The sequence below is a fragment of the Echinops telfairi genome, unplaced genomic scaffold (assembly GCF_000313985.2).
Source record: "Echinops telfairi isolate 266 unplaced genomic scaffold, ASM31398v2 ScPeMD7_3533;HRSCAF=4204_0, whole genome shotgun sequence".
Taxonomy (NCBI): Eukaryota; Metazoa; Chordata; class Mammalia; order Afrosoricida; family Tenrecidae; genus Echinops; species Echinops telfairi.
In genome coordinates this window covers 19485219-19511495 of record NW_022107431.1, presented here as the reverse complement: position 1 = coordinate 19511495, position 26277 = coordinate 19485219, and the positions used below count along the sequence as shown (strand labels likewise).

The following is a 26277-nucleotide window of genomic DNA, read 5'->3' as shown; positions in this document are numbered from 1 at the left end:
ACGCATTGCCCCCGGGGGTCCAGTCCGCCCATGCGTGGGTCTGTCCCAAATCAAGTCTGTTCAAACGTGCCTGTGCCATCGGTGCGTGGCTGCCGGCAAGTTTGCTCAGTGACACGCTTGCTTCATCCCAACCTTCGAAACCAATAGGTCCCGTTGAAACAGCAGCTCCAAAGGACCTAATGGGCCAGCTGCCCCTAAGGCGGAGAGGTCAGCTCACTAGGTTATGGTGACTTTTGGTGGAATCCCAAAGGGGGCATCTTATAGATTTTTCGGGAAGGACACGGGTTTATGACCAAGAAGTTTTCACTTGAAAACCACATTGGTGAGGAAAAGGCCAGGGAAGGTGTGCCGGGGAATGTATCCCTTCCTGACAGGACCTTGGTCGTTCTGCAACAGTAACGGGGCTGTTTCAGGAGAATGTCGTGAGAAACCGTCCCCATCCTCCTTACAGCCTTGAGTTTGCCCTTCCAGATTTCTTGGCCCAGACTCAGTGAACTTCCCAAAGGAACACAATCTGAGTCCTTGGAGGAAGCCCCCCAAATACCCCCAAACCCAAACTCACTTCCATCGAGTCAACGCCGACTCATAGTGACCCTGTAGGACAGGGTAGAACTGCCCACCTGGCCTCCCAAGACGGCAACTGTATGTGGGAGTAGAAAGCCCTGCCTTTCTACTGAGGAGCCGCTGATGGTTTCGAACTGACAGTCTTGAGGACCGCAGCCGCAGGCATAACCACTATGCCACCAGGGCTTCTGAGGGAGGATTAGAGAGAGGGAAACATCACCCTCAGAAATCTATAGCCCTAGATTAGGAGGCGGGTGGGGGTGGATAAGCCAAGAAATAATAGCTTCCCATTTTGATATTTTGTATAATCAAGGTATCTCCAATTTTTTGGTAGTAATTTTTTAAATTTGTCCTTGTACAGAGATAAGGTCTGAAGGTTTTCGCTCAGGAGTATAAAATCGGTGTAAGACTGGAAGTAAACGTGCAGAGCAAACATTAGAACAGTTTGTATTTACAGCATATGCTCAGATGCTACCATTTGGGCCATACATTTCAAGTGATTGAAACAAACAAAACAACACCATGATCACAACTGTGCTATAGCAGCAGGGAGGTCAGGTGGTGCAACAATTAAGGACTCAGCTGTGAACAGAAAGGCCGGCAGTTCAAACCCACCCAGCACTCCTATGGAAGAAAGATCCTAAAGATTAGAGCCTAGGAAACTCTGTGGGGAAGTTCTACTTTGTCATGTGGGGTTGCCATGAATCAGAATCAACTGGGCAGCATGTAGCAACAATAGTCCCAGTGCCCAAGAGATGTCCCCATTACTCTCTCTAGCACACAGGAAAGTCCCCAGGCAACCTTGCCTTGGCACAGACTTGACATTTTGCCAAATACCTTTCTTCCCTCTGACTCTGCAAGTTGTGCTCCCTGTATTCCAGGTCACCCAAGCTCCTGCACTGGATGCTTCTGCTAGACCTTGCTGTAGGAGAGATGCATGAACGCCCCATACAGGACTATCAACTAAGAGTTGCAGTTGACCTCACACTTCCACCACCCCAAACACACAGCCATGATCGATAAAGAGATCAAAGGACATAGCCAGGTTGAACAATAAGAGGGGGAGAGTTGTTGATTAGAATCCACCATCTGTTTATGGCGATGGATATACAACTGGATCAATGTAACTGATGTTACTGATGTGATTATCCATGTGAAAAATGGTGAATTGGAATATATATATATTCTTTTTTGCTTCCCCTCTGTTTTACGAAGCATCATTCTTTTTTGTTCTCCTCTGATAACATGTCTTCTAAGGAGCGTTCCGACTATACTTCTTAAGAGCCAGATTGGTTTGTCCTTTTGGCAGTCCACGGCACATTCAATATTATTTGCCAGCACCATAATTCAGATGCATCCATTCTTCTTTGGTCTTCCTTATTCAATGCCCAACTTTCACATGCATACAAGGTGATTGAAAATACCATGGCTTGAGTCAGGCACACCTTAGTCCTCAAAGTAACACCTGTGCCTATCAACAGCTTACAAGGGTCTTTTGCAGACGATTTACCCAGTGGAATGTGTCCTTTTATCTCTTGACTTCTGCTTTCATGAGCATTGATTGTGAATTCAAGCAAGATGAACCCCTTGACAGCTTCAAATACATGTGGTTGTTGTTAAGTGCTGTCCAGTCGGTTCTGACCCCCAGTGATCCTGTGTCCGACAGAACGGAACACTGCCTGATCCAGCGCCATCTTCACAGCTGTTCCTATTTTGAGTCCTTTGTAGAAGCCACTGTGTCCATCCATGTCCTTGAGAGCCCCCCCTTCTTTTTATGTCCCTGTACTTTACAGAACATGATGTTCTTCTCCAGGGACTTGTCTCTCCTACGGCATGTCCAAAGAATGTAGGATGAAATCTTGCCATCCTTGCCTCTAAAGAACATTTTAGCTGTACTTCTTTGAAGTATATATTGTATATTACTGTATAGACCCAACTAAACTCACTGCCATTGAGTTGATACTGACTCACAGTGAGCCTGTAGGACAGACTAGAACTGCCCTCCGTGCCTTTTTGAGACTGTAACTCTTCATGGGAGTAGAAAGCCTCACCTCTCTCCTGAGGAGTGACTGGTGGTTTTGAACAGCTAACCTTTGCAGGTAACAGCCCGATGCATAACCACTGTGCCACCAGGGCTTCCCGTGTTACGATCTATACTACGAGAATATATATCATTTGTGTATTACAATACAAAATGAAGAAGACCCTCTCTGTGGGTGGATCAGATCACGAGTGGCGGCCAGGCTTTGCGCTGCCTGAACTATGCGAAACCTAAGATTTCCCCCGTAAGTATAGTGGAGATAGCTTACCAAAAATAAATAGAAAGCTAGATCGATAAATAAACCGCTACCTAAGTAGTCAAACAAACACGAAGATTAAGCGTGGGTGACAATCACATTTGATCTGGAAATTGTATGGTGAGCTACTGGAAGAAAACTCGCTTCAGCACTCTGTCTTACACTCTGTAACTTGTGGGATTTGGTACAGTTGAGGGTTGAGTTTTTGCGTTGGAAAGACCCAGGGCTATATGAAGAAGGGGGAGTGGGGTGGGGGGAGGGAGAGGGAGAGGAGGAGGAGAAGAAACGTGGCCAGATGTTTTTCAGGCCCTCATGAGCGTGGGGTGTGTGTGTGTGTGTGTGTGTGTGTGTGTGTGTGTGTGTGTGTGTTGAGGAAACAGGGCGCCTGGTAACCCTGGTGGGCATTCCCAGGTGTTCATTGCAGAAACAGCCCAAACTCAGTGGGTAGCTGTGTTCCGCGCGGGGCTCTCAAAACTCAGCGTGGCTTGGGAAGCGGAAAGAAGAGAGGATGGGAAGAGAGTCAGGCAAAGTCTCTGAAGGACAGTGGCCCGTGCCAGGTGCTGGGGCATCCGGAAGGTAGCTGCCTGTCTTCAAGAAGCCTCTGAGCACCAACTGCCCTAAGAGATGCTTCTTCTGTTCTGTACACACCAAACCAGGGCAGGGAGCCCAAGCTACCCGGAGAGCAAGCCCTACCCAAATGGCCATCACACCAGGCTCTTCCATGGCTCCTCACTGTTCAGTTGTCACCCCTCTTTCTAGACCCTGCACCACAGCTAGCTGGGCTCTGGTCCAGAAGCAGACAGCGGCAGTCTGGAGTGGGATTCCGGGAAAGAGCTCTCAAGGCACTCCGTGTAAGATGAGGCCCAGAACCAGGTTCAGTGCTTTAAGACACATCCTGGATTGGGGTCACAGCTCCCTCCAGCCTCAAGAAAAGGCAGCTGACCAAAACAACTGCCAGCCTGCTGACTGCAAGTATGGCTTTAAAGGAAACTGTGGACCTGGAGACATGGAATAGCCACAGCCTCATCATAAAAACTAAACCAAACTACTCATAACCTGATAGCGACGCACTTAGTATCCCTGCTGCTCCTATAGAAGAGAACTATAACCAGAACCTGGTCTGGACCACGGGCCTAGGCGTCCAGATGGTAGTGACCGCAAAAGCCCTAGGGAGGGAAAGGGAAATTAATCTCCCACTCAAGATGAGCCTGCGGACCAAACGTTCCAAAGCACATGAAAACAAACAGCCAGCAAGATCAACTATTGGAAAGTGAATCCACTCCAGATGGCTTAAAGGAAACGTGTTGGGAATTGTGTGTGTGTGTTCCTTGAGATAATTAAAAAGATAAAAGGATGAATAACTTTCATTTTTTAAAAGTAGAAATTATGAATCAAAACATGAAGGAAGAGAAACAATTCTGAGTCTTAAATAAAAAAAATATAGTCATTGAAATAAATATTTAAGAAATAGAACAACTTAAAAACTAAAGAGAGGTATAGAAAAAAAATTGTGAAGTAGAGAGTAGTAGTGAAGAATTAACCAGGAATGCAATTCAGGGACAGATAGATAGATAGAAAGCTAGGTGAGAAGGAGGGAAGGAAATAAGGAGAGAATAGTGGGAGAAAAGGGAGAAAGCTCAGATACAAAAAAGATGATGCAGGGGTACCAGTAGTAATCTAATAAGACGATCAGAAGAGAGGAGACAGGGAAAGCAGTATTTGACATGAATATAAATGGACATTTCCTAAAATTGGATTTGTGTGTCTTCAGCTTACACGTGTGCATGCATACTAAGTCTAAGGGGAAGTTCACTGCCATTGATGATTTCCATCTCATGGTGACCCTGTAGCACAGGGCAGAACTGCCTTTGTATGTTAGTGAGACCGTCACTTTCTGTAGGAGTAGAAAACCTCATCTTTCTCCTGAGTCTCTTTAATTCATACTCAACTACTGTGGAGGGAGACTACATAGTATCAAGGAAAAGGAGAGAAAAGCAGATACCCAATAAGATAGTCATTATTAGACCATTAGCAGACTTCTCATCAGCAAATGCCCAATGACAGCCGGATAGTATCTCCAGAGGACTGAGGGGGAAACATTGTGAACTGGGAATTTTATGTCCAGCTAAACAGCCACACCATAGTCATTTTCAGATTTGCGTAGAGTTTACCACTTCCCGATTAAAAGGGTATTCAGGGAGGAATGATGGGGGAAATTGGGAACGTGTCGAGCAAAAGCAACCACAGTGAGCATAGTTACTTACACATTGGTAAAATGAATTAAGCCTCTGTGTGTTGAAAATATTTTGTGTGTTATAAAAGATAAGACTCAAGCTAGATCTGAAGCCGATGGAGCAGATGCTGCTTGGTGGTTAATTAAAAGTGCTAAGATGCTTCTCGGGTTTGGGAGGAATACAGAAAGACCAAATTTCTTCATTCTTTGCTATTGAAAAAAAAAAGTCAAATAGAAATGTTAAAAATGTTCAAGTAATTTCCCCACCTACTGATCGTTCTGAAATCCATTTATGAAATAATTATGAAAAGATTCTGGATGCCTCCTCAGAATGCATCAAGTACTGAAAGTGTTTGAACTACATTAAAGTGTTCAAACTGCATTTTTAATCTTGAAGTCGTCAGAGCCCTATGCTTAAAAACAAAACCAAACAAACAAAAAAAACCTCTAAAGAGTGTGAAGAATTAAAAAGCTTATGCTCACCCTTTTTGCCAAGATATCCCTTCTATGTTAGAGAATTTAAGATCAACCATGGCTTCTTAAGTAATCCACAATAGGCCTGATTTCTGCTTAAGGAAATTCTTTGCGTAACTCTTCTAGACATTATATGCAGAAGGGAGAAACATGCTGTTAGCCAAAAAGCCTGTAATTCTAAGAATCAGGGTCTGATAATGTATTCCATTTTTACCTTTGAACATGTTTGTACAAAACTGGGTTGGGCCCAGTGGTTTTGTCCTCGAATCTGCTAACATTCATCCACCTAATAAAATTACCACGATTCTAGCAGAACCCGGGACAGCAGTGGGTCAGTGGATTTGGCTTTGGGAAGACTCTGAGAGTTACCGAGGGTGTTAGCCCAGCACCCACCTGAATGCAACAGGCCAGGTTGCTGCCTGCAGATTCCCATAGCCTCCAAGGGCCACTGTTCATTCACAATGGATAAACCAAGGCCAAGCTCACTGCCATTGGCAATTCCAACTCACAGTGATGCTGTAGAGCAGCGGTTCTCCACCTGTGGGCTGCAACCCCTTTGGGGGTCGAACAACCCTTTCACAGGGGTCTCCGATTCATAACAGTATTAAAATGACAGTTATGAAGTAGCAACGAAAATAGTGGTTTTTGGGGGTGTGGTCACCACAATTTTAGGGTTGGCGGGTGGGGGGGGGGTCACGGCATTAGGAAGGTTGAGAACCACTGCTGTATAGGATTTCTAAAGCTGTAAATATTTACAAGAGTAGGCAGCCTTAATTTATAAATTATCAAGGGTTCATGGGGGAGCGGGGAGGGAGGGGGAGAAATAAGGAGCTGATACCAAGGGCTCAAATAGACAGAAAAGGTTTTGAGAATGTACAAATGTACAAAAGTGCTTGACACAATGGATGTATGTGTGGATTGTGGTAAGAGTTGTACAAACTCCCAGTAAAATGATTTAATTATTTAAAAAAAAAAAGAGCAGGCAGCCTTATCTTTTTCCCTTGGAGCTACTGGTGAGTTTGAACCACCGACCTTTCAATTAGTAGTCCAACATTTACCCGCTTGAACCACTAGGACTTCTATAACAATGGATAGGGAACACTAACATGGGCAAGGAATTGAAACTCTTGGCTGGACATTCTCGGTATTATACTATAAACCAAAATTACATTAACTAATTTCTTCAGCAGAAGAGTGGCAGGTCCCAATAAGATGGATTGACGCAGCGGCTACAACCATGGGCTCAGGCATGGGAACAATTATGAGGACGCCCCAGGAGGAGGCAATGTCTCCATTTGTTGTGCTTAGGCTTGCTAACAACAACAACAACAACACTTTCTTCTTAATAAAAGATGCTGTGTGTCTTAAAGGGCATTTGGGCACATCGGATCAACATGACAGTGTTTTACTCTGCTGTACCTATAGTCAGCCCCACCAACAACAGCGTGGACTGGTGGTGTACACCTAGGAAACCTGGTCATCACCCTTGCTGACCTGGTTTTTGTGGCCTCGTCTTTTTCATTAAAGAGTAAAGTTGTGGGCCATCGCGTCCTCTCCAGCTCATAGACCCGAGGCCAGGGCAGATCCGCCGCAGAGGGTTCCTGGGCTTTGATTTCTACAGCAGTAAATTGCCAGGTCTGTCATGAACGAGCTGGTGGGCTCAAACCACCGACCTTTCATTGGCCGCCAAGAGCTTAACCATCGAGTGACCGGGGCAAAATAAGGGGGAGAAGAGCACTATCGGTCATGCTAGAATCCAGGGAAGTGAGCTTGGGGACAAATGTGTTTTTTCACATTTCCATAGGGTGCCTTTTAATCCTGGGGCCCAGACAGTCATGACCTTACCGAGGTGACATTTCTGAACCACCCAGCAGAATCACCTGCTTATAAACAGCCTGGGTCCCTGAGAGCCACCATGGGAGAGAGGCCAGTCCAAGGAGCAGGATGCAGACTATAGAATTGGGAGCAACCAGGGCAGGCAAGGAGCCCTCTCCGACACAGGCAACAGGACGTGGACGCAGTCCCCGGAAGCGGGTAGGAAAGTGGGGCAGAGCCTCAGACAAAAGTGTCGCCCTTATGTGCTAAGTGACATAGCGGGAAAGAGGCAGGGTCCTGCAACATGTGTTGGCTAAATGGAATGAAGACCCTGGCGTTTTGCCACAGACTTCTTGAAGCCCGCTCGTGTGTGACCCCACTGGGGAGAAACACAGGGCAGTGTTCCTGTCCGCTGTGCACAGGCACACTGAGTCGTCCGGACCAACTCGACGGCAGCCAACAGCAGCCGCAGTAAGAAATGGTCCGAAAGCTCTGGATGAGGCAATTGCATCGACAAAAAGGAGAATAGAGGCAAGCAGGCACGGGAGGCTGGAGAAGGAATCATCGCGTGTGTGTGTAGGAATCAAACGTGTGTGTAGCGTTTCTCTCGGAGATGATGAAATGTGTTAGAAATCTGTCTCGATACCGGTTACAGCATTGTCACTATATGGTGCTGTTAAGAGGGGTGTCAGCCACTGACACATTTTAGGTTATATATATTCTAACACAATATTTTTTTAAGTGCCATTCTCAGAACTGAGCCACAGGAATAAAGTTATCTCAGCTGGTACAAGACCTTGTACCTTCGCCTGCTGGCCTCAAGCAGTGGTTTCGATGCACAGAGAGCCCTGTGTCAAAGGGGGTTTCACACCCAAGCCCAATCTTTAGAACTGAACCCAGCAGAGCTCCCCTGGCATCTGCAGGACAGGGGGTCCCCAGGCCCTGGTGCACCTTCTCCCCAACACAGCCCTCTGGGTAACCTGACTGCTCCTTTTCCTTGTGCTCTGACCCCTTCTTTCTGGGCCCACGATTAGCGAGAGCATTGGAGAGGGATGAGTGGCCCTGGCTGTAGACAAAGGATCAGTCCAGAGCTCGAGAAGGACTCCGGACCTGACTGCGAGTCTGTGGTGACACCGTCCTTTCCTGCTGTCCCCAGAACCAGTCTTCTCTGTGGACAGCATGAGCCATGGCCCGAGGGGTGGGATTTGAGGTCCCCACCCTCAGCAGCTGTAGTCCCTGTTTTCTCAACACACCCACCTCTATCTCACCAAATTACTGCAGTCCCTGCAGGCTGCTCATTTGATGAAATAAAATAACAAACCTCTCTCTCTCTCTAATATATAGCTTTCCCCTGCCCTTCCATTGACTACCATGTATTACATACATTGGTAGCTGTTCAATAAATGGAGTCCTTGGGGGTGCGAACAGTTGACATGCTTGGCTGGTATGGAAAGACCAGAGGCTCTCCTCCACCAAGAAGCAGCTCATAAGAAAGTCCTGGTGACCTACTTCCCAAATAGCAGCCATTGAAGCCCTAGGAAGCACAGTTCTGCTCAGACACACCTGGGTTTCCCGAGTCAGATTCCACTCCACTCTGGCCCCTGGTCAAAATAATAATCAATAAATGTCCATTCCCAACTCCTTGCCCTCCCTGTCTCCACCATTTAGAACCCCCTGCCTTTAGGTGAAAGGATTGTTCCTTATTAAAATACAAGTGCTTCTGAGAAGCATCTGAAACTTGATAGCTTGTTCAGACCTCTGTGAGTCCTGATGGATGCGATCATGTCCACCTGACACCTGGTGCGAGCAGCTTTGGGTGGGTAGGAGTCAGGGAGGCTTCCAGAGAGGGCCAGTGTCCCCACTCGAGAGGAAGACCTTCAAGACAACATGGACAGGCAGGAACAACAGGTGTCACACTGAGACGGTCACTCAGGGAGGAGTGTAGACCTGAGGATGGCCGTGGCCTTGTGTTTGGTCAACTCACTGGCTGACCCTGATCATTGGCACTGATCTTCGAGGATGGCCTCCAGTGGAATCTCATCTGTGGATGGAATCCTTCCGGTGGTAGGCCTGGGATCCTTGCCACTAAGTGAAGCAATTGGTCAGGGCCGTGGCCTTTCTTGTACTCACAGTGGGCATCTCTTACACGAGCCCAGCATCCTGAATGGTGGGCCAGCCCTTCCTCTCGCATCTCTCCCCGGTTCCATGGCTCCGGAGTCGGCACCGTCTCTCCTCTGGCCTGAGGCGATCATCTGCTGCCCTGCCTTCTTCCCCGGGGTCCCTTCATGGTTTGCCACCCCAACCATGTTCAAGTGTACACTTCTGTGATATAATTTCAACCATACGCTGCATGGTACCCGTTGGGGCAACATCTGACTGCTGATCTATCCGTGGCCATATGTCAGAGTGCCATTCCAAAGCCCCAGCATCCATGTTGTTGTAGTTGTTGTTGTTGTTAGGTGCTACCGAGTGGGTTGCACTCCACAACAACCCTGAGCACAGCAGAAGGGAACACGGCACAGTCCTGGGCCACCCTTATCATAGTCCCAGTGTCTGAGCCCATGGCTGCAGCCACGGTGCCATCCAGCCCCTTGAGGGCCTGCCTCTGTCCCGCTGCCCCTTGACCCAGCCCCATAAGCCCTACTGTTTTACAAATCCAAGGTTCATGATAATAAACAGGAGACTTTGCAACATACACCAAAACATTATTATTGTAACAAAAACAAAAAACATCGTAGTCATAGTGCCCTGGCATTTTTACCTTCATCTTCTCATATAAGCATTTTTTATAGTTCCTTACCTTTGGGAATATTTTAAATGACTGTAATTATTTCACAAGTAGATTTAATATTATAGTTCACCAAATCACTATCATTGAATTGCTTTTGCTATTTTTTTTTCTCTTTAAAACAATTCTATGATCACTACTTGGGAAGTAAAAGTCAAGGTGTCACTTTGAAGTCTAAGGTGTGCCTGAACCAGGCCCTGGTATTCTCAGTACCTTCATTTGCTTAGGAGAGCTAGACAATGAATAATGAAAACCAGAATTGACACACTTGAATTGCAGTGCTGGAAAAGAGTATTAAATATGCTATGGACTGTCGGACGAATGAATTCATCTGTCTTGGAAGAAGGAGGGCCAGTGTGCTCCTTAGAAAGGCGTACGGCCTCTCTGCGTGGATTGTGATAAGCGTTGTATGAGCCCCCAGTAAAATGATTTTAAAAGGAAAGGAAAGGAGGATGTCAAGACTTCTCTCACGTACTTTGGACTTGTCTTCAGGAGGGACCCGACCCTGGAGAAAGACATCGTGCTTGGTAAAGTAGAGCGTCCACATGAAAGGCCCTCCACCAGACAGACTGACGCCGTGGCTGCAGGCCTAGGCGCAAACACAGGACTCTTGTGGACACTGTGGATTGCGGCAGTGTTTCCCTCCGTTGTGCCCTGGGTCACTGTGAATCGGCACTGACTCCGTGACACTTAACAACAGCAGCGATGAGCCTGTCGGACACACAGCTAGAAACTTAACTCACAAGGAGTGTACAGGGCATCAGGCGTGCTAGCCATGCTCACAACAGTGGCGAGAAGCGGTACTGGGCAGGCCAGGGGTGCCCCCCGTGGAGAGGCAAGGGCACCTCCCCACTCGGCCAGAGAGAGGGCATCATTAATTTTTCAAATCGGACAGGAGCGTGGGGTGGGAGCCTGGCCAGCTGCCACTTCACGTCCATTAAACCCTCTCTAAAACGCCTGACTTGATCCTTCTGGTTCTGGCTCAGGTCTTTTTACGAGGCTTGAAAAAGGCTTGGAAGGATGCAATAGAGGTGAGCTTAGACCACACCCACGCCCTCTACCTAAACTAGGCTCCGCAGCAAGGCTGATCATTTGGTGGCTCCAGTGAGTTAGGGTGCTGATCCTGCCTTCCTGGCAAAGAGCACCCAGAATTTCCTTCGCTGCCTCTTCGTTGGGCCGATGGTCCTTCCACATGTGCTCCGTCTTCTCCCAGTATCTGGTCTTCGAGTCTGATGATGCGTTGGCTCTCAATGCCAGGTTCAGTCCACCTCGAGCAGGGGCTCTGCTCTGCCGCGCCACCCCCACGGTGTTAGCTACAGAGCAGGAGGAACTAGCACAAGCTACAAAGTTGGGCAGCCAAGTGTCAGGGCTGCTTTTTCCAGTGGCTCCTTTGCTGTTCCTTCCCCCTCCCTCCCTCCCGCCACATTGTGCCCTGATTTCAGCCGCACATCAGTGGTACATTCCGTATTTCTGTACTTTTCTTTCTCTCTGCCTTAGTCGAAGTCCCTTGGTGAAAATGTATCAGAATCATCAGGAATCGCGTTTCAAATACGAGCTGAAGGAAGCGGGCGGGAGTGCGGGAGGAAAACCCAGACGTGTCACAAGCCCGCTGTCATCAAGTCCATCGGACTCCGAGTGACCGCCTAGGTTTCCGAGGCTGTCAGTCCTGATGGGGCGAGACAGCTGCCTCTCCTGTGGAGCAGCTAGCGGGCTCCAGCCACTGGCCTTGCGGTTAACAATCATCTTAAGGGTTGAGTAGCAAGTAAGCAAGTTTGTGCACATGATTCCCAAGCTCCGTCAAACTCCGAGGGAGCAAATATCTGTCCCCATTTTACGGGTGAGGAAATAGATCCCCTAAGAAGTGGTCATTCTGAGCCAGCCAGGGTGCAGCATAGCACTGATGAAACCTTCAACATTCCTCTTAATGCTTCTCCCCTGCACGCACGCCCTCCCCCACCGATAACATGACCCAATTCTACCTTACAAATCCAGCTAGATCAGAGCATGTACACAGATACAGATAAGAGCTGGAAATACAAGGAATTCAGGACAGATAAACCTCCAGGACTAATACTGAGAGTAGCGATACCAGGAGGGGAAGGGGAAGGCAGAACCAATTACAATGATCTACGTATAACCCCCTCGTGGGGATGGACAACATAAAAGTGGGTGAAGGGAGACATCAGACAGTGTAAGACATGAAAAAATAATAATAATTTATAAATTATCATGGGTTCATAAGGGAGGGGGCCCGGGAGGGAGAGAAAAATGAGGATCTGATACCAAGGGCTCAAGTAGAAAGAAAATGTTTTGAAAAGGATGATGGCAACAAATAAGCTTGACACATGGATAGATGTACGGATTATAAGAGTTGTACGAGCCCCCAATAAAATGATTTTTTTAAAAAGAAGAAGAAAATGTGGTCATTTGCCAAAAGCTATTGTTAGGGCCAAGAAGTGAATTGATTGTCTGTCCATACAAAGACAGTATGGGTGGTGAAGTGAAATTTTTAATATGGCTCTTCTACCCTTAATCCCTTTGATGATATGTTGTAAATTCCAGCCTGGATGGCTGTGGTTATCATTCTACTTGGGAGGGAGTTCTCTCTTATGCTAATAGGCAGGATTAAGATAGGATGTATTCCAAGCCTCTGCCTCCCCAGAGGGGGTGAACCAAGCCATTTGAGAAGCAGGAAGTGAGCGGATTCCTGGGACCATCAAGCAGGAAGAGACCACAGGGAGGGTGGCAAAGGGGACTCCAGGCTAAGGCAAGGAGACCACAGGTCGGGCAGCGGAGCAGAACTGAGACCATGAGACAGTGAAGTAGAGCAGCAGGTGGTCTTCCTGGCCCAAGGAGGCAGCGATCAAGAGACTGAGCAGTTGACAACCCAAGAGAGAGACTTGACTACTGGCTGAGGAGAGTGTAGCTGAGGTCAGTGACTGTCCCTACTGCTTCCTGTCCTGACTTGTTGGAACCTGTTAACTTCCTCCCCCCACCCCAACTCTGAGTTTTGTCTGTGAGCTCTGGGTGGCCAAGGCCACAAATTTGCAAACCCAGCAGAATAGGAGAGCACAGTGGGAGGAGTGGTTAGGGTCAGGAGGTGGATTCTCCTTGTCCCTTGTGTATCCAGACGCGTGGCCTCTGCATGGCGGTCGCAGTATGTTCAACCGCATACCACCGATCCAGGAACTCTGCCTCTCGTGACGGTCGCATCTGAACTGCAGAGAGAGACCACGGACAGCCGTGATTTCACGCACCTTTCAGACTTTGCACACCCCAAGTGAGACTCCCGCAGGTGCTTAGTCATCCTGATTCTGACACAGAAGTCACTGTACAGAGAAACACATTTCTACGAGGCTGATAGTAGAGGAGTCGCTGATGATGTCTGAATTGATTAAGATGTCAGTCATAGAGCATTCTTTCAACAACTACTTATTAGTGCCAACAGTATACCTTCAGTTGGCTGGTAGTAGTAGTGAGTGAGTGGCATGGCTCTCAGGATGGCTGCAGTCGGGCTAATGCCTTTGGGCTGCCGGGAAAGAGCAGATGGTGGGGAGGGGCAGTTGGCACAACACTGAAGTAGCCCGGCTCTCTCTGTGCCCGGCCAGGACACCATGAAACTGTAAGGCACAGAGAGGGTTCTCTATGTTGTGTTCTCCATGGCACGCCCATGTCCCCTAAGTGTGATTCCCTGCTTCAACTGCTGGGCAGGAGACAGAGCCCTTGGGGGGACCAGCCACCTCACTGCTGTGTTTTCTCTCTTAGGACATCAGCGAGTGCATTCTCGAGAACTATCCCGAGTGCTCCAACCCCAGGCTGTTTTACATCATCCCGTACTTTTGTGGACAGCATCCCAGATGCAGGTAAAGACTCAGGCCCTACCAGGCTCCTGCACCAGGCTGGCCTGGCCGGCGGGGTGCTGGTGTCCCTGGCCTCTTGACCTTCTGGCATTAGTCAGTGTTGACTGTCTGTGTTCATGAGAGAAACACATCCAGAGACACTCATCTGTGTATAAGAAAGAGCTTTCTATCAAGACGTAATTATTTATCAAGAAAACATTCTAGCCCAGTCTACCTCAAGCCCCAAAGTCCGAAACTAGTGCGCAACTCCCTCTTCAGACTCTGGCAGCCGCATGCCAGTGCAAAACGCAGGAAGATCACAGGCCAGTGGGTGCAAAGTCGCACCGATCCAATGGCCGTGGCTCTGGCAGCCATCAGGGTTGGTCTGCGGAAAGGTGAAGGCAGCGAAAGAGGAGGGGGTCCCCAGGACCCTCCTTATGAGAAGGCCACACCCACGAAGAGGCACCCTCAGGCTGATTGACAGGTTGAGCACCACTCGTACACGTTTATAGATCTTCGAGTCGACATGAAATGATGTACCTCCCACACAGTCTACCTCTATAGCTCTCAGGTGAGACTCTGGGCCTGGCAGAGCGATGAAATCAACAAGCATGGTCTTAACTACAGTGCTTCCACCAGGCCCCAGGACACGCCCCTCAACCTCTTCTGTGGATTTCAAGCCTGCTGGCACTACCAACTAGGAGCCTCGGTGGCCTGGTGGCTACTCATTAGGCTGCTAACCACAAGGTCAGCAGTTTGAAACCACCCGTCGCTCTACAGGGGAAACGTGAGGCTTTGTACTCCTACAGAGTTACTGTCTCGTGCCCTTCCCCATCCTATAAGGTTGTTGGGAGTCAGACTTGAGTTGGCTTTGAGTGTTAACTGCCGGAGCCTCTGTTCTTCTTTCAACAAATGTTAAGGAAGGACTGACTGAGCCCAAGGCCCAGGGCTGGGCACTGGGCCCAGTTAGCTAGCACGGGGCCCAGGAGGGGGGGACACTGGACGGAGAGACCTAGGGGAGGCTGTGGAGGAGGCCCTGCGTGGGCTGCTCCCTGGAGGAAACTGGATTGGCATGTGTGCAAATGTGTCTGTGTATGTGTGTGTGTGTGTGTATGTGGGGGGGGGGTTGGGGGGGGGTAGGTAGTAAGGGTGAGCTTTTTGGCCCACTGTGGCTGCATTTCTCCAACCAATGTCTGACTTAGAACTGCTCTTTCTCTCCACCAAGGGAGCCTGGTGAGTGGGCCCTTGAACGAGCGAAAGTGAACGTGAATGAAAACTTCCTGCTCGTGGGAATTCTGGAAGAGCTGGAAGACGTGCTGCTTTTACTGGAAAGATTTTTACCTCATTACTTCAAGGGTGTGCTCAGCATCTACAAAAACCCAGGTAACGCCTCCTGGGGCGCTCGGGCCCCACTCACAGTCCTCGAAGGGGGCTCTGGAGGTCAGGGGGCGGGGGCAGCCTTCCCTCGCCTGCCTGCAGACCAGCCTGATGGCTGAGCAGCAATGGTTGGAGCCTGAGGCACGGATCCCAGAAACTGGAGCTCCAGGTTTCCAGGGCTGGGGCTCCCGGGTCTCCTTTGGGAAATGAAAACGGACACCCTTGTCCAGTGCCATCTTTGCGCCGATGTACCGCCGGCCCTCAGGGGCACACACCCTAGCTGTTCAATAGACACAACAGCGGACTGAAATACAGTTTTGATTTGAGTGTGATCAATCCAGTGATTTCCAAACTGAAGGAGGAAAATAAAGGGGGTGGGAGGAATGCAGCGAAGCAATTCAGTGGGTTGCTCTCTCTATGGTCACAACTCTAATTGCTTTCGGAAAGCCGCCATTCAAGCTCCGCGCTGTTTTGTTTCATCTTGGGAGGAAGCTGAGCAAAGTGCATTCCCTTCCCGCCTCCTAACCAGCTGCCAGGACAGTTTTGCCGACTTGTTCCCCAATCTGGTTCTGGTTTGGTTTGGGTGTCCTGGAACTTGGGGGCGCAGGGGTGGGGGCTTGTAGAAATGCAGCCTCCCGCTGGACGTGAAGTCCACAGCCCAGCAGGGCCCTGGAGCCACGCCTCCCTCCTTGGCTGGTACCAAGGCCAGCTCAAGAGGGTCCTCCCTGGAGCTGTGCTAGAGGGTGGCCTTCCCTCCGTCAGGGATGGGCCCTGATGAGGAGCCCTGGTGGTTAAGCCTGTGGCTGCTAACCAAAACGTTGCTGGTTCGAAGCCCCCCACCTCCCCAAGCTGTTCTGCAGGAGAAAGGTGTGGTGGCTGCTTCTGTAAAGATTACAGTGTAGGGACCACACGGGGCAGTTCTGTCCTGTGCCTCAGGGTGGGTGTGAGTAAGAGTCCACTAGGTGGCCCAGAAGAGCAATTTCAGAGGAGCTACGGCAGAGGGTGGGTGCTGCCTTCCTCTCCCAACCCTATCATTCCACCTGCCGCGTGGGAACCCAGCTTGAAGCCTCTGGACACACCTGCACCTGTGTCGGCAGGGTGGGAACTATGGTCTGAACATCAAAAAACGTGATAACCCCGACCGAGCTGGCTTTGAAACTAGGCCTTCCCATGCCCTTTAAACCAGAACGTAAGGAGCCAGTCGTTAGCTCTGGAGGAAAGAGCTTATCCCCAATCAGACTGCGTGGAAGAAAAGGGTTGACTTTTCTCCCTCTGGAGAAAACGGACTGTGTAGCGCGGGTTTATAAGGATGAGCAAAAATAAAAATGAACACACGCTGGGCCCGGCGCTTGGGAAGCAAGCATATCAGATGCAGGAGGCCCGTGAGGTGCCAGTGGTGAAGCCCTCAGCTGCTAACCGAAAGGTTGGGGGTTCGGGTCTTCCCTGGGCTGCCTCGGATGAAAGGCCTAGTGACCTGCCACGGAAAGGCCTGGGGAGCACAGCTGTAGCTCTGCATACCTGGCCAGGCATTCAGATCCACCCAGCAGCACTGGCTTCTCACAGAGCCCCTCGCCCTCACCTGTCCTGGCACGTGGAATTAATGCCCTTCCCAGGAGTCATACCCCCCCCCCCCATGTCAACTTCAAGAGGCGATGGGCCTGAGCCCCTAAATTGCTTTTCAGAAATTGTCATGAAGTTGGTGCACTATGGTCGGCACGAAACCTGGGACCTTAGCCAGTTTAAAGGCTCCCACTCAGTGTCACATGCACAGAGCTGTGCGGGCGTCACCACCATCCAGTTCCAGAATATTGTCATCACCCCAAAATGAAAGCCGGTACCCACTCAGCAGTCACTCTCGCTGCCTCGCGCCCCCCAGGCTCCTGCAAAGCACTAACGCAGCTGTGGCTGCCTCAGCCTCTGGCCAAGTGCCTGTGTCTGCCCGAGGCCACAGATCACCCAGTTAGTGGCAGATCGGTTAGAGCAGTGGTTCTCAACCTGTGGGTCGTGACCCCTTTGGAGGTCAAACAACCCTTTCACAAAGGTCGCCTGATTCATAACCTTAGCAAAATGACAGTTATGAAGTAGCAACGAAATAATTTTATCGTTGGGAGGGTGTCACCACAACATGAACTGTCTTAAAGGGTCGCGGCATTAGGAAGGTTGAGAATCACTGGGTTAGAGGAAGCTAACAGTCTCTTTGGTCAACTAAGCCATAGCTCTGCCTCTACCCTTCCTGGCCACCTCTTATTCGGCCCTAAAAACCTCGTATGAACGAGTTTCATAGCTGAGTGATTGGAGAAGGAAGAACATCTAAAATCCTAAGTTTCGGAGTGACTTTGTCCTTAGGTTCCAACTCCTAATAGCCTGAGACACTGCCCGGTCTGTCCCATCCTGCCCAACCTTTCCTGTAGTGGAGCCTGGAGTTGCAGCCCCTGGGCTGTTCTGTCTCGTTGAGCAGAGTCCTCTTCTCTTGTTCACTCCCCTGTAGGTTCCCAAGCACAATGTCCTTCCCCAGGGACTGATCCTTCCTGATAACATGCCCGGAGTACATGAGACCAAGTCTTACCCCATGTGTCTAAGGGACCCTCTGGCTGGCTGTCCATCTTCTTACACTGGTTTCTTTGTTCTTCTGGCCATCCATAGATCAATCACTTTCTTCGCCGAAGCATAGCTCAAAGGCATCTTATGCAGTGTCTACATTTCTCAAGCATGTGTGTGATTGAAAATACCATGGCTTGGGTCAGGCCTTACCACCTTAGTCCTCCAAGTGGCCTCTTTGCGTTAAAAGGCCTTTTATAGCAGTTTCACCCAATGTTTGGCTTAAATCATAATTTCTTTAGCAGCTAAAATCATCATAAAAACCCAAATAAATAAGCACATTAATTAAAAGCAGGGAACTGCCCTCATTTGAACCTCCCACGTATAAACCCTCCACTGGGCCAGCGACCACGCTGTTCTGGCTCTGTAACACCACCTGGTGTCCAACGGTGGAACTACACAAGCTGAAGCTGACCTGGCGCTTTCCTTCTTTCCAGGAGACATGCCCTCTTATTTTAAATTCTTCCCGTCACTCAGCTCCTAGCATGACACCAGTGTCCCTTTCAACCTGTTTCCACTACAAACTTAAACATCAGGACCCCATTAGGGAATTTACTGGACTTTTGTGGGATGCCCTGAGAATTTAGGCGCCGAGGATCCCAAAGAAAAGGCTTGCGACCACTCCCAGACAACTGATTTACAGCTGCTTTGGGAGGTCTCCGTCCGTTCAGAAAATGGGGACTTTGCTTCAACATATAGTTACTTTAAATACGTTTTTTTCCTTTTCTTTTAAAAATCATTTTATCGGGGGCTCGTCCAACTCTGATCACAAGCCATCCATCCATCGTGTCAAGTACATCTGTACGTTTGTTGCCCTCATCATTCTCAAAACATTTGCTTTCTACTTGAGCCCTTAGGATCAGCTCCTCAATTTTTCCTCTCCCTCCCCACCCTTCTCCCTCATGAACCCTTGATAATTTACAAATTATTATTATCTTGTCATGTTAATGTAAATACTTTTATATGCAAGTGTGACGAAGAGACAAAACCACCAGCTCCTCCTTAGTAGATTTAAGAGGCTGTCTGCTCCCAGATTTACCATCTCAAAACCCTATAGAGGGCTCGCTATGAGCCAGAATGCAGTCAACGACGGTAGGTTTTTATGTACCCAAATGATCCCTATACTCGCCTTAGAAGTGTCGTCGCGTACTCTCGGAGTTCCAAGCCGCGGGTCTTTGTAGGGAATGCAGTCCCTGGAGAAGGATGCCATGCTTGGTGAAGCAGAGGGGCCGCACGCAAGAGGAAAGCCTTCAACGACATGCATTGGCACCGGCTCTGCGTCAGGGGCTCAGGCCTGGGAACGGGCGAGACTGGGGCCAGCGCGGGCAGTGTTTGTTCCTGCCGTGTGGGGGCGCTATGGGCCAGAGCCGACTCGAAGGCAGTGTTTGTTCCTGCCGTGTGGGGGCGCTATGGGCCAGAGCCGACTCGAAGACAGTGTTTGTTCCTGCCGTGTGGGGGCGCTATGGGCCAGAGCCGACTCGAAGACAGTGTTTGTTCCTGCCGTGTGGGGGCGCTATGGGCCAGAGCCGACTCGAAGGCACCTAACAACAGGCAAACAGGTGAGAGGATGCTATCAATGACTTTAGTAGCAGGGATCGTTCAAATACTAGGCTATTTGAAAAATTCACATTCCTATCCGCCAGGGAGGGGTCAGACGGAGTTAAAGCATATGCTGACTGATTGAGACTTGGCATGTTTACAAGAAAGAACAGCTGCTCATTGGGGAAGGGACACTGAATTGGGAGTCAGGGGGACTTTCAGTCCTTCCTCTCTCATGGTCTTACCCCTGTGTTCTAGGACATGGTGGGGGGGGGGGGGCGGTACTAAGGTCTCCTGCTTGTTGCTCTAAAGGTCTCCGCAGTTAGATTGAATCCTGCAAAGGTCTCTCCGTGTCAGATTGAATCCTGCAAGTCGCGTTCAGGGATGTGTCCGTGGGCAACCGTGGAGCCTGTAGCAGATTTTAAGGCGGCTTCTTCCAAATCTGGTTGCCCAAAACGAAAGTCATCCTTGGACCCCTTGCCTTGGTCATTCTCCACGCTGAGGAGACTTCTGCCACCTCGAGGGCACACAGACTCTCTCCTCCCCGACAGCCTGGTGGTCTTGTCACCAAGCAGGGATCCCACCTTGCTCCAGGCTCTCTGGTCGTGATGCCCACCCCTTTCCCTGCAGACCACGTGCATTGCTGCCGGGAAGCTCATAGAGACCGGTGCACAGCCTCGGAGGAGAGACGATCTGGGTTTCGAGGCTGCTGCACCGCGTCGTGACCCTCTCCAGAGGTCTGCCTCCTCTAGCCTCACATTCCCCATCTACAAAAACAGGCCACTGCCAGCGAGGCGATGCCGACTGAGAGCGACCGCATCAGCCAGGGTCGAAGCTGGCCCTGTGGGTTTCTGAGCCCCATCTTTCTCCCGCTGAGCAGCTGGTGGTCTTGGACCGCTGGCCTCGCAGTTAGCAGCTCCCCACCCCCACCCTGCTTTGCCACCACTCCAGGGCCCCTCCCCACCTACACAAGGTGAATGTGTCGCCATGTCTACCTCTTAGCTGGTGGTGCGACGTGTCAGATTGAATCCTGCAAGTCGCGTTCAGGGATGTGTCCGTGGGCAACCAGAAGTTCAGACTCTCTTGTCGTGTCTACATTTTAAAGAGAGACAGGGAGCAGAGAGGCAAAGGCAGGAGCGAAAGAGGTGGGCTGGGGCTGACTTCATCGGTGCAAGCCGACCGACTGTGCAATCGTGAGCCTACAAGAAATATCCATCACCACCACCCCCCAAAAAATCACTGCCATCCAGTCGTTGCCAAACTCTACACGACAGGGGCAGAGCTTCCCCTGTGCCTGTAACTGTTGACGGGAGTAGAGCGCCCCATCGTGCCAAGAGAAGCCGCTAGTAGTTTTGAACTGCCCACCTTCTGTATCGCAACCAAACTCGCAACCACTCTGCCAGGGCTCCCTTCTTAAATTCTGGAATGCTTAAGCCCCCGCCCCCAACTAAACTCAATTGATTCATCAAGAAGAGTGGGAGCTTTTGAATTTTTATAGCCCACGCACAAAAATCGTGTGAGGGGTGCATTACGAATGGCAGCGAGGGAGCATGGAGATCGTCTAACCGGGTTATACGACCCTATCACCAGAGGGAGCTGTGCCTGCTTTGGCCTGTCTCACCAGAAAAGAACAGCAGTCCTGTGGGGGGACCTCTGAGTCTGGATTTAGAAAACAGTCTATTTGTGCTTAAGAGATTCCTTAGAATTTGACAAACGCTTGAGAGAATTATTTAAAGCTTAAAAGTACCAAACTCCCTGCCACCCAGTCCCTGCGGACTCGCAGCTACCTTAAAGGACAGGGTGGCCCTGTCCCTGTGGGTGTCCTAGGATGTGTTCATGACAAGAAAGAGGCCCATCTCTCGCCCAAGGACCTGCTAGTGGTTTCAAACTGCTAACCTTGTGGATTGCAGCCCAATGTATAACCACTACCCTAACTGCAGCAGTCTGTACAAGGAAGCTCACCAAAGGAAACTTAACATGCTCTGAAGTCTCCCGAGTAAGTAACTCTGGGCACCCCGTGTTCTGACTAGAACTGAAGCTGCGGGCTCTAAGTCTGAAATTTTGGATCATTACGATGATTGTTTTGGTCTTAAAACAGTCTTATTGGCGTATACGTCACCTATCATCCAATTTAATCGTCCAGTCATATTAGCAAGAGCTGTGCCATCACCACCACAACCAATTTCAGAATAGTTTCTCCTCCTCCTCGTGGTGGTGAGCCCCCCATCTCCCTCCCACGCTCTCGGGCCATGTCCCTAGGTCACAACTCATCTAGTGACTGCCTGTCGATTGACCGCTCCTGGATTTCAGAGACAGGAAATTATACGAAGCACAAGCAGGAAGCAAACAAACAAACTCCAGCAACAGTGAACAGGCTACACCAAGAAAAACATCCATCAGAAGAAAGCAGACCATGTTAACAACTGCGCGCTTAGCGGGGTTCTGACAGAGACCAAAGGAGAGCGCATGGTAAAGTCAACTACCATGGCAGCTGTGGTCCGGTGCGAATGCCTTACCGTTTGGTGAGATGATATTCTGGGTAATTGGTCAATTTGTGTAAGAATCTCAGCCTGATATTACTAGGTCTTCTGAGCTTGGAAGCTGCCCCCCTTCCCCCCACCCCCAAACCAAACCAAAACATACACACACACACATACCAGATCTCCTCCAAAAATATTTTTAGAGAAATAGAAAGAGGCTAATTAAAGAGTTTGTGGGTGGCTGTTGAGTGAGCCCATTTATCATCAAATCTTCGCTGACAGAAAGGTCACAACACTGTGACTTGGGGTCCCAAGCACAGTACAATTTACACGGTGAGCGATTGCTTCATCTTATAGCCAACGGAAGTTTATATTCGTGGGTTTTGCAAATAACTAAAAGGTATTCAATTCACTTCCACCTTGACAAAAGAAAGAGCGAGTCCCGATTTTGAAGAGAGTGGCAGTTACATTCTGGCGAATAATCTTTTCCTGAAACTGTCACAGGGACCTATGACCAAAGTCACAGTTCAAGGGCTGAAAGATACATGATCACCCAAGCCATTGATATCATACTCTCCTGCTTTTACGCTGCCCGCTCAGCGGAAAGACCTGGAAGTTAAGATTTTAACTTGAACGAAACGAAATCCCCGTTTGAGATGTGACTGGGACCAAGTGTCCTTCACCTGTAAGAAATGCTGAAACGTTCTTAGTGTTGTATGGTATGTCCTGTTCTTTGGCGGGTACAAGACGGGGTCCCAGGAAGAACACTGTCCTATCCATTCGTGGAAATCCATTAGTTTCTGGTATGCAATACGTCTGGCTTCAGGGCGCTGTTGATTAATTAAGATTCCTTGTCCAGCAGGTGGCAGCGTTTCTCCAATTTTTCAAGGAGGGCCGTCGGGTTTCCCATGGGTGTTTGCAGGAGTTTACTGAATGCTGGAGCACAAATGTGCAGTGATGCCCAATTGGAGTGTGTGTGTGTGTGTGTGTGTGTGTGTGTGTGTGTGTGTGTGTGTGTGTTGGGGTTTGGAAGGACGCTGTCAAATCAGCTTGTCTGAGTCGTAAAAAATATAAGCAATTAGCTCCAGATTGTCCTGAAAATCTGTATTTCCATTTTATCACCCATATCCTCTTGCTTCTGTGCTGCCGAACTCGCCGCGACGTCTTAGAACCTTGCAAAGAAGCGGGGGAGGAAAAGGAGGAACACAGTCCGTCTCAGACACCAATGAGGGAGTGGGCCAGATACTTCATTTGTCACTTGTAAAACTGTGACCTCCACTCCGACCCATAGGGCAGAGACAAATCCACTCGAATGGAAGGCAGTGGGGTGGGGGTGGGGGGTTCGTTGAGTGGTGGGCCTCAGTTCATGGAGATTGGATGGGTGACGGGGGGACCGTATCTCTAGCCTGCATCATCATCACGGGCATTGGGATGTTTGAGCCTATGATCGTGGTTGTCGTGTGGGTCCCTCTCAGAGAGAGGGTCCTTGCTTAGCTGACCCTCTGCTTTACCTGCTGGGATGTCCTTGTCTAGAGACTGGTCTCTCCTGATGGCGGGTCCAAAGCAGGCAAGGTGAAGTCTCGCCCTCTTTGCTGCTGAGGAAACCCGGTAGCGTTTCTGCCGGGTCCGACTTGCTCACGCTCTGGCTGGTCCACTGTGTCCACCAGACTCTGCCAGTCCCGCCATCGGGATGCGCCAGTTCATCTTCTGTCTTCCTCTTTCATGACCCAAGTTTCACATCCGTGCTAGGGGATGTGGGGAAAAATAGCTTCCGATTTTAAGTTGAAATCATGTCACGGTTCCATCTCCAGCTGTTGAGTACAGACTTGGGAACTAACACAGACCGCTACTGGGATGTGACTTTGATAACTAAGAGCCCCTGACGCAAGCCATGGTATTTTCAGTTGCCTCGTAGGCATGTGAAAGTTGGATGCTGAATCTGGAAGACTGAGAAAGAATCAATGCATTTGAATGGTGGTGCTGGTGGAGAATATTGAAAGTATCATGCTCGAAGGATCGACTGGTCTGTCCTGGAAGAAGTATGGGCCAGAGTGCTCCTTAGAGGCAAGGATGGCAAGGCTTCGTCTTGCAGACTTTGGACATGCTGTCAGGAGAGACCAGTCCCTGGAGAAGGACATCGTGCTTGGTTAAGTGGAAGGCCGTCAATGAAAGGGATGGACACCGTGGCTGCAACAGTGGCTCAGGCAGAGGCACAGTGTAAGGATGGCCCAGGACCAGGCAGTGTTGCGTTCTGTTGTCCGCAGCGTCGCTCTGGGTTGGAGCTGACTTGATGGCACCTCGCCACAACAGCACGTAGTGTAAATACTCCTTCACGTGAACATTTTCGCTGAAGGAAACTGTTAGCAAAGAGCCGTTCTCGGGATGTGTTCTTTTACACAGGCTTACATTGATGCGGACTAGAGAGAGACTGTCCACCCAGATTGACTGTTACTGTTTATTCTATTGGAAATAATAATGACTTGGGATCATATGACTTTGAAAGGACATCTTTTGTGTTGCCTGTTCATCTGGTCTTTCCTTGGAAACATTCCTCCTCCAGCGGTCTCCATCTTGTCATGTTATGACGTCATGTGCAGGCATTGATTGCCCAATAATAACTTTCCAAAAGTAGTTCTCTTCTTTGCAAGCTCATATCCTTAAGGAGTAGATACGGTTTCTCAATGCCCGCATAAAATAACCAACCAACACATTCGGCAAATGTTTGCGTGTCTGTAAAACGCAAGAGCCGGGCAGGACCCTAGGGTGCTAAGGAAAGCGGCATCTATCCTGCAGGCCACACAGACAGGGCTCAGGTGCCCTCAGAGGTGGCGTTTGGGCTATCCCTTTAAGAATAATGCACAGGTATTTGCAACGTGGACATGGTAGAATGCATTTGAGACAGAAAACCTTAGTCAGCGACAGTATGGGACCAGAAGGGCTCCGAAATACCTGGGTGTGGGAGGGGTAGAAATAAAGTGGCGAACGTGGGAAGGTTGGTCCAGCCGCACCTGCCCTCCCTTCTTGACTCTGCCCGCACTCCCCCCTGGGGCAAAGTCAGTCACCTGGCCCTCCTGGGAGTTCTGTCCACGGCCAGGAGGGGCCTCAGCAGCCCACGTGGCACTGGCTGGAGCAGAGTCACAGTCGAACTCAGTGGCAGCAGCCACGCCACGCTTGCCCTGGGGTGGGGGGCAAGGGGGGTGTAATGTGTCACCCATCACCTGGCTCCCTGTCACCTCCCATCTCCAGCACCAAGCCTCCCCATGTCCTAACAGTGCACAGGACCACTCCCAGGCCCCTGCTTGTTTCCTAGCCTCCCCTGGGGGCCCAGAGCAGTGGCGCCTTTTACCTGATACCGTGATATCGAAGAATACTGACTGTATCACGGACTGCCAGAAGAACAAACCAATCTGTCTCGGAAGAAGTACAGCAAGAATGCTCCCTAGCAATAGGCATGGTGAGTTTTTATCTCACGTCCTTTGGATATGTCGTCAGGAGAGACCAGTCCCTGGAGAAGGACATCCCGCATGGTAGAGAGGCGGTGGAAAAGAGGAAGACCCTCCACAGGACGGACTGACGCATCATGGCAGGACCGGGTGCGATTTCATTCACAGGCTCACTCTGCGTGGGAACCGGCTCACAATAACAAGCTTGGTTGGGATCCCACCACCCCTCTCGGGAGCCCAGCCTATTGACTGCTCAGATCCTCCTTTGCCTGTCTACATGGCTAGTCGACAGCCTCCCACGCTGGCCTGAACTGGCCATGTCCCCTGGGTCCTCCTGTTCTCTCTTGCCAGGAATCCTTGGAAGCCAGGACAGTCACCTCCATCCCCACTGCCCCCTGGGAGTTCGCTCTTCAGAGGCCCTCAATTGCCCCTGCTCTGCCGCTGCTTGAGGTAAAGTGGGGCCCAGACTGGGGCTGTGCTGTCTTCTGGCTCGTGACTCATTTCCCTAAGTGAAATGCCAGCCAATAACATCTGGGCATACATGGGGGGCACCAACATTCTTCTGTGTTTAGAGGTGACTATCTTCCACTTCAGGATTTAGTCACTTCTGCGTCAAGCACTTTTTACTCTGAGCTTTCACAGTTAGAGGCTTGGTTGACTAAGAGTGTGACTAGAGGCGGGGAGGGGGCGGTATTAGTCACCATGGATTTCCATTCTTGGAGTTTCCTGAAAACCCCACCTAGCTGAAATGGGTTTTCAGACCCAGGCAAAGAGGATTTAAAAGAATGTTAAAGCCAGAAGTTGGTAGTTGATCTTTATAAAAGACCCTA

The 26277-nt window shown here is 49.8% G+C and overlaps 1 protein-coding gene across 1 annotated transcript in view; it reads left to right on the top strand.

The window, feature by feature from the left end:
• The window catches only part of UST (uronyl 2-sulfotransferase), a 230629-nt gene that overhangs the window by 148993 nt on the left and 55359 nt on the right, over positions 1-26277 (top strand). Inside the window, exons 6-7 of the mRNA XM_045294568.1 lie at positions 13937-14034; positions 15236-15393. Coding sequence (XP_045150503.1) covers positions 13937-14034; positions 15236-15393 — 256 coding nt within the window. The remainder of the gene's footprint in view (positions 1-13936; positions 14035-15235; positions 15394-26277) is intronic.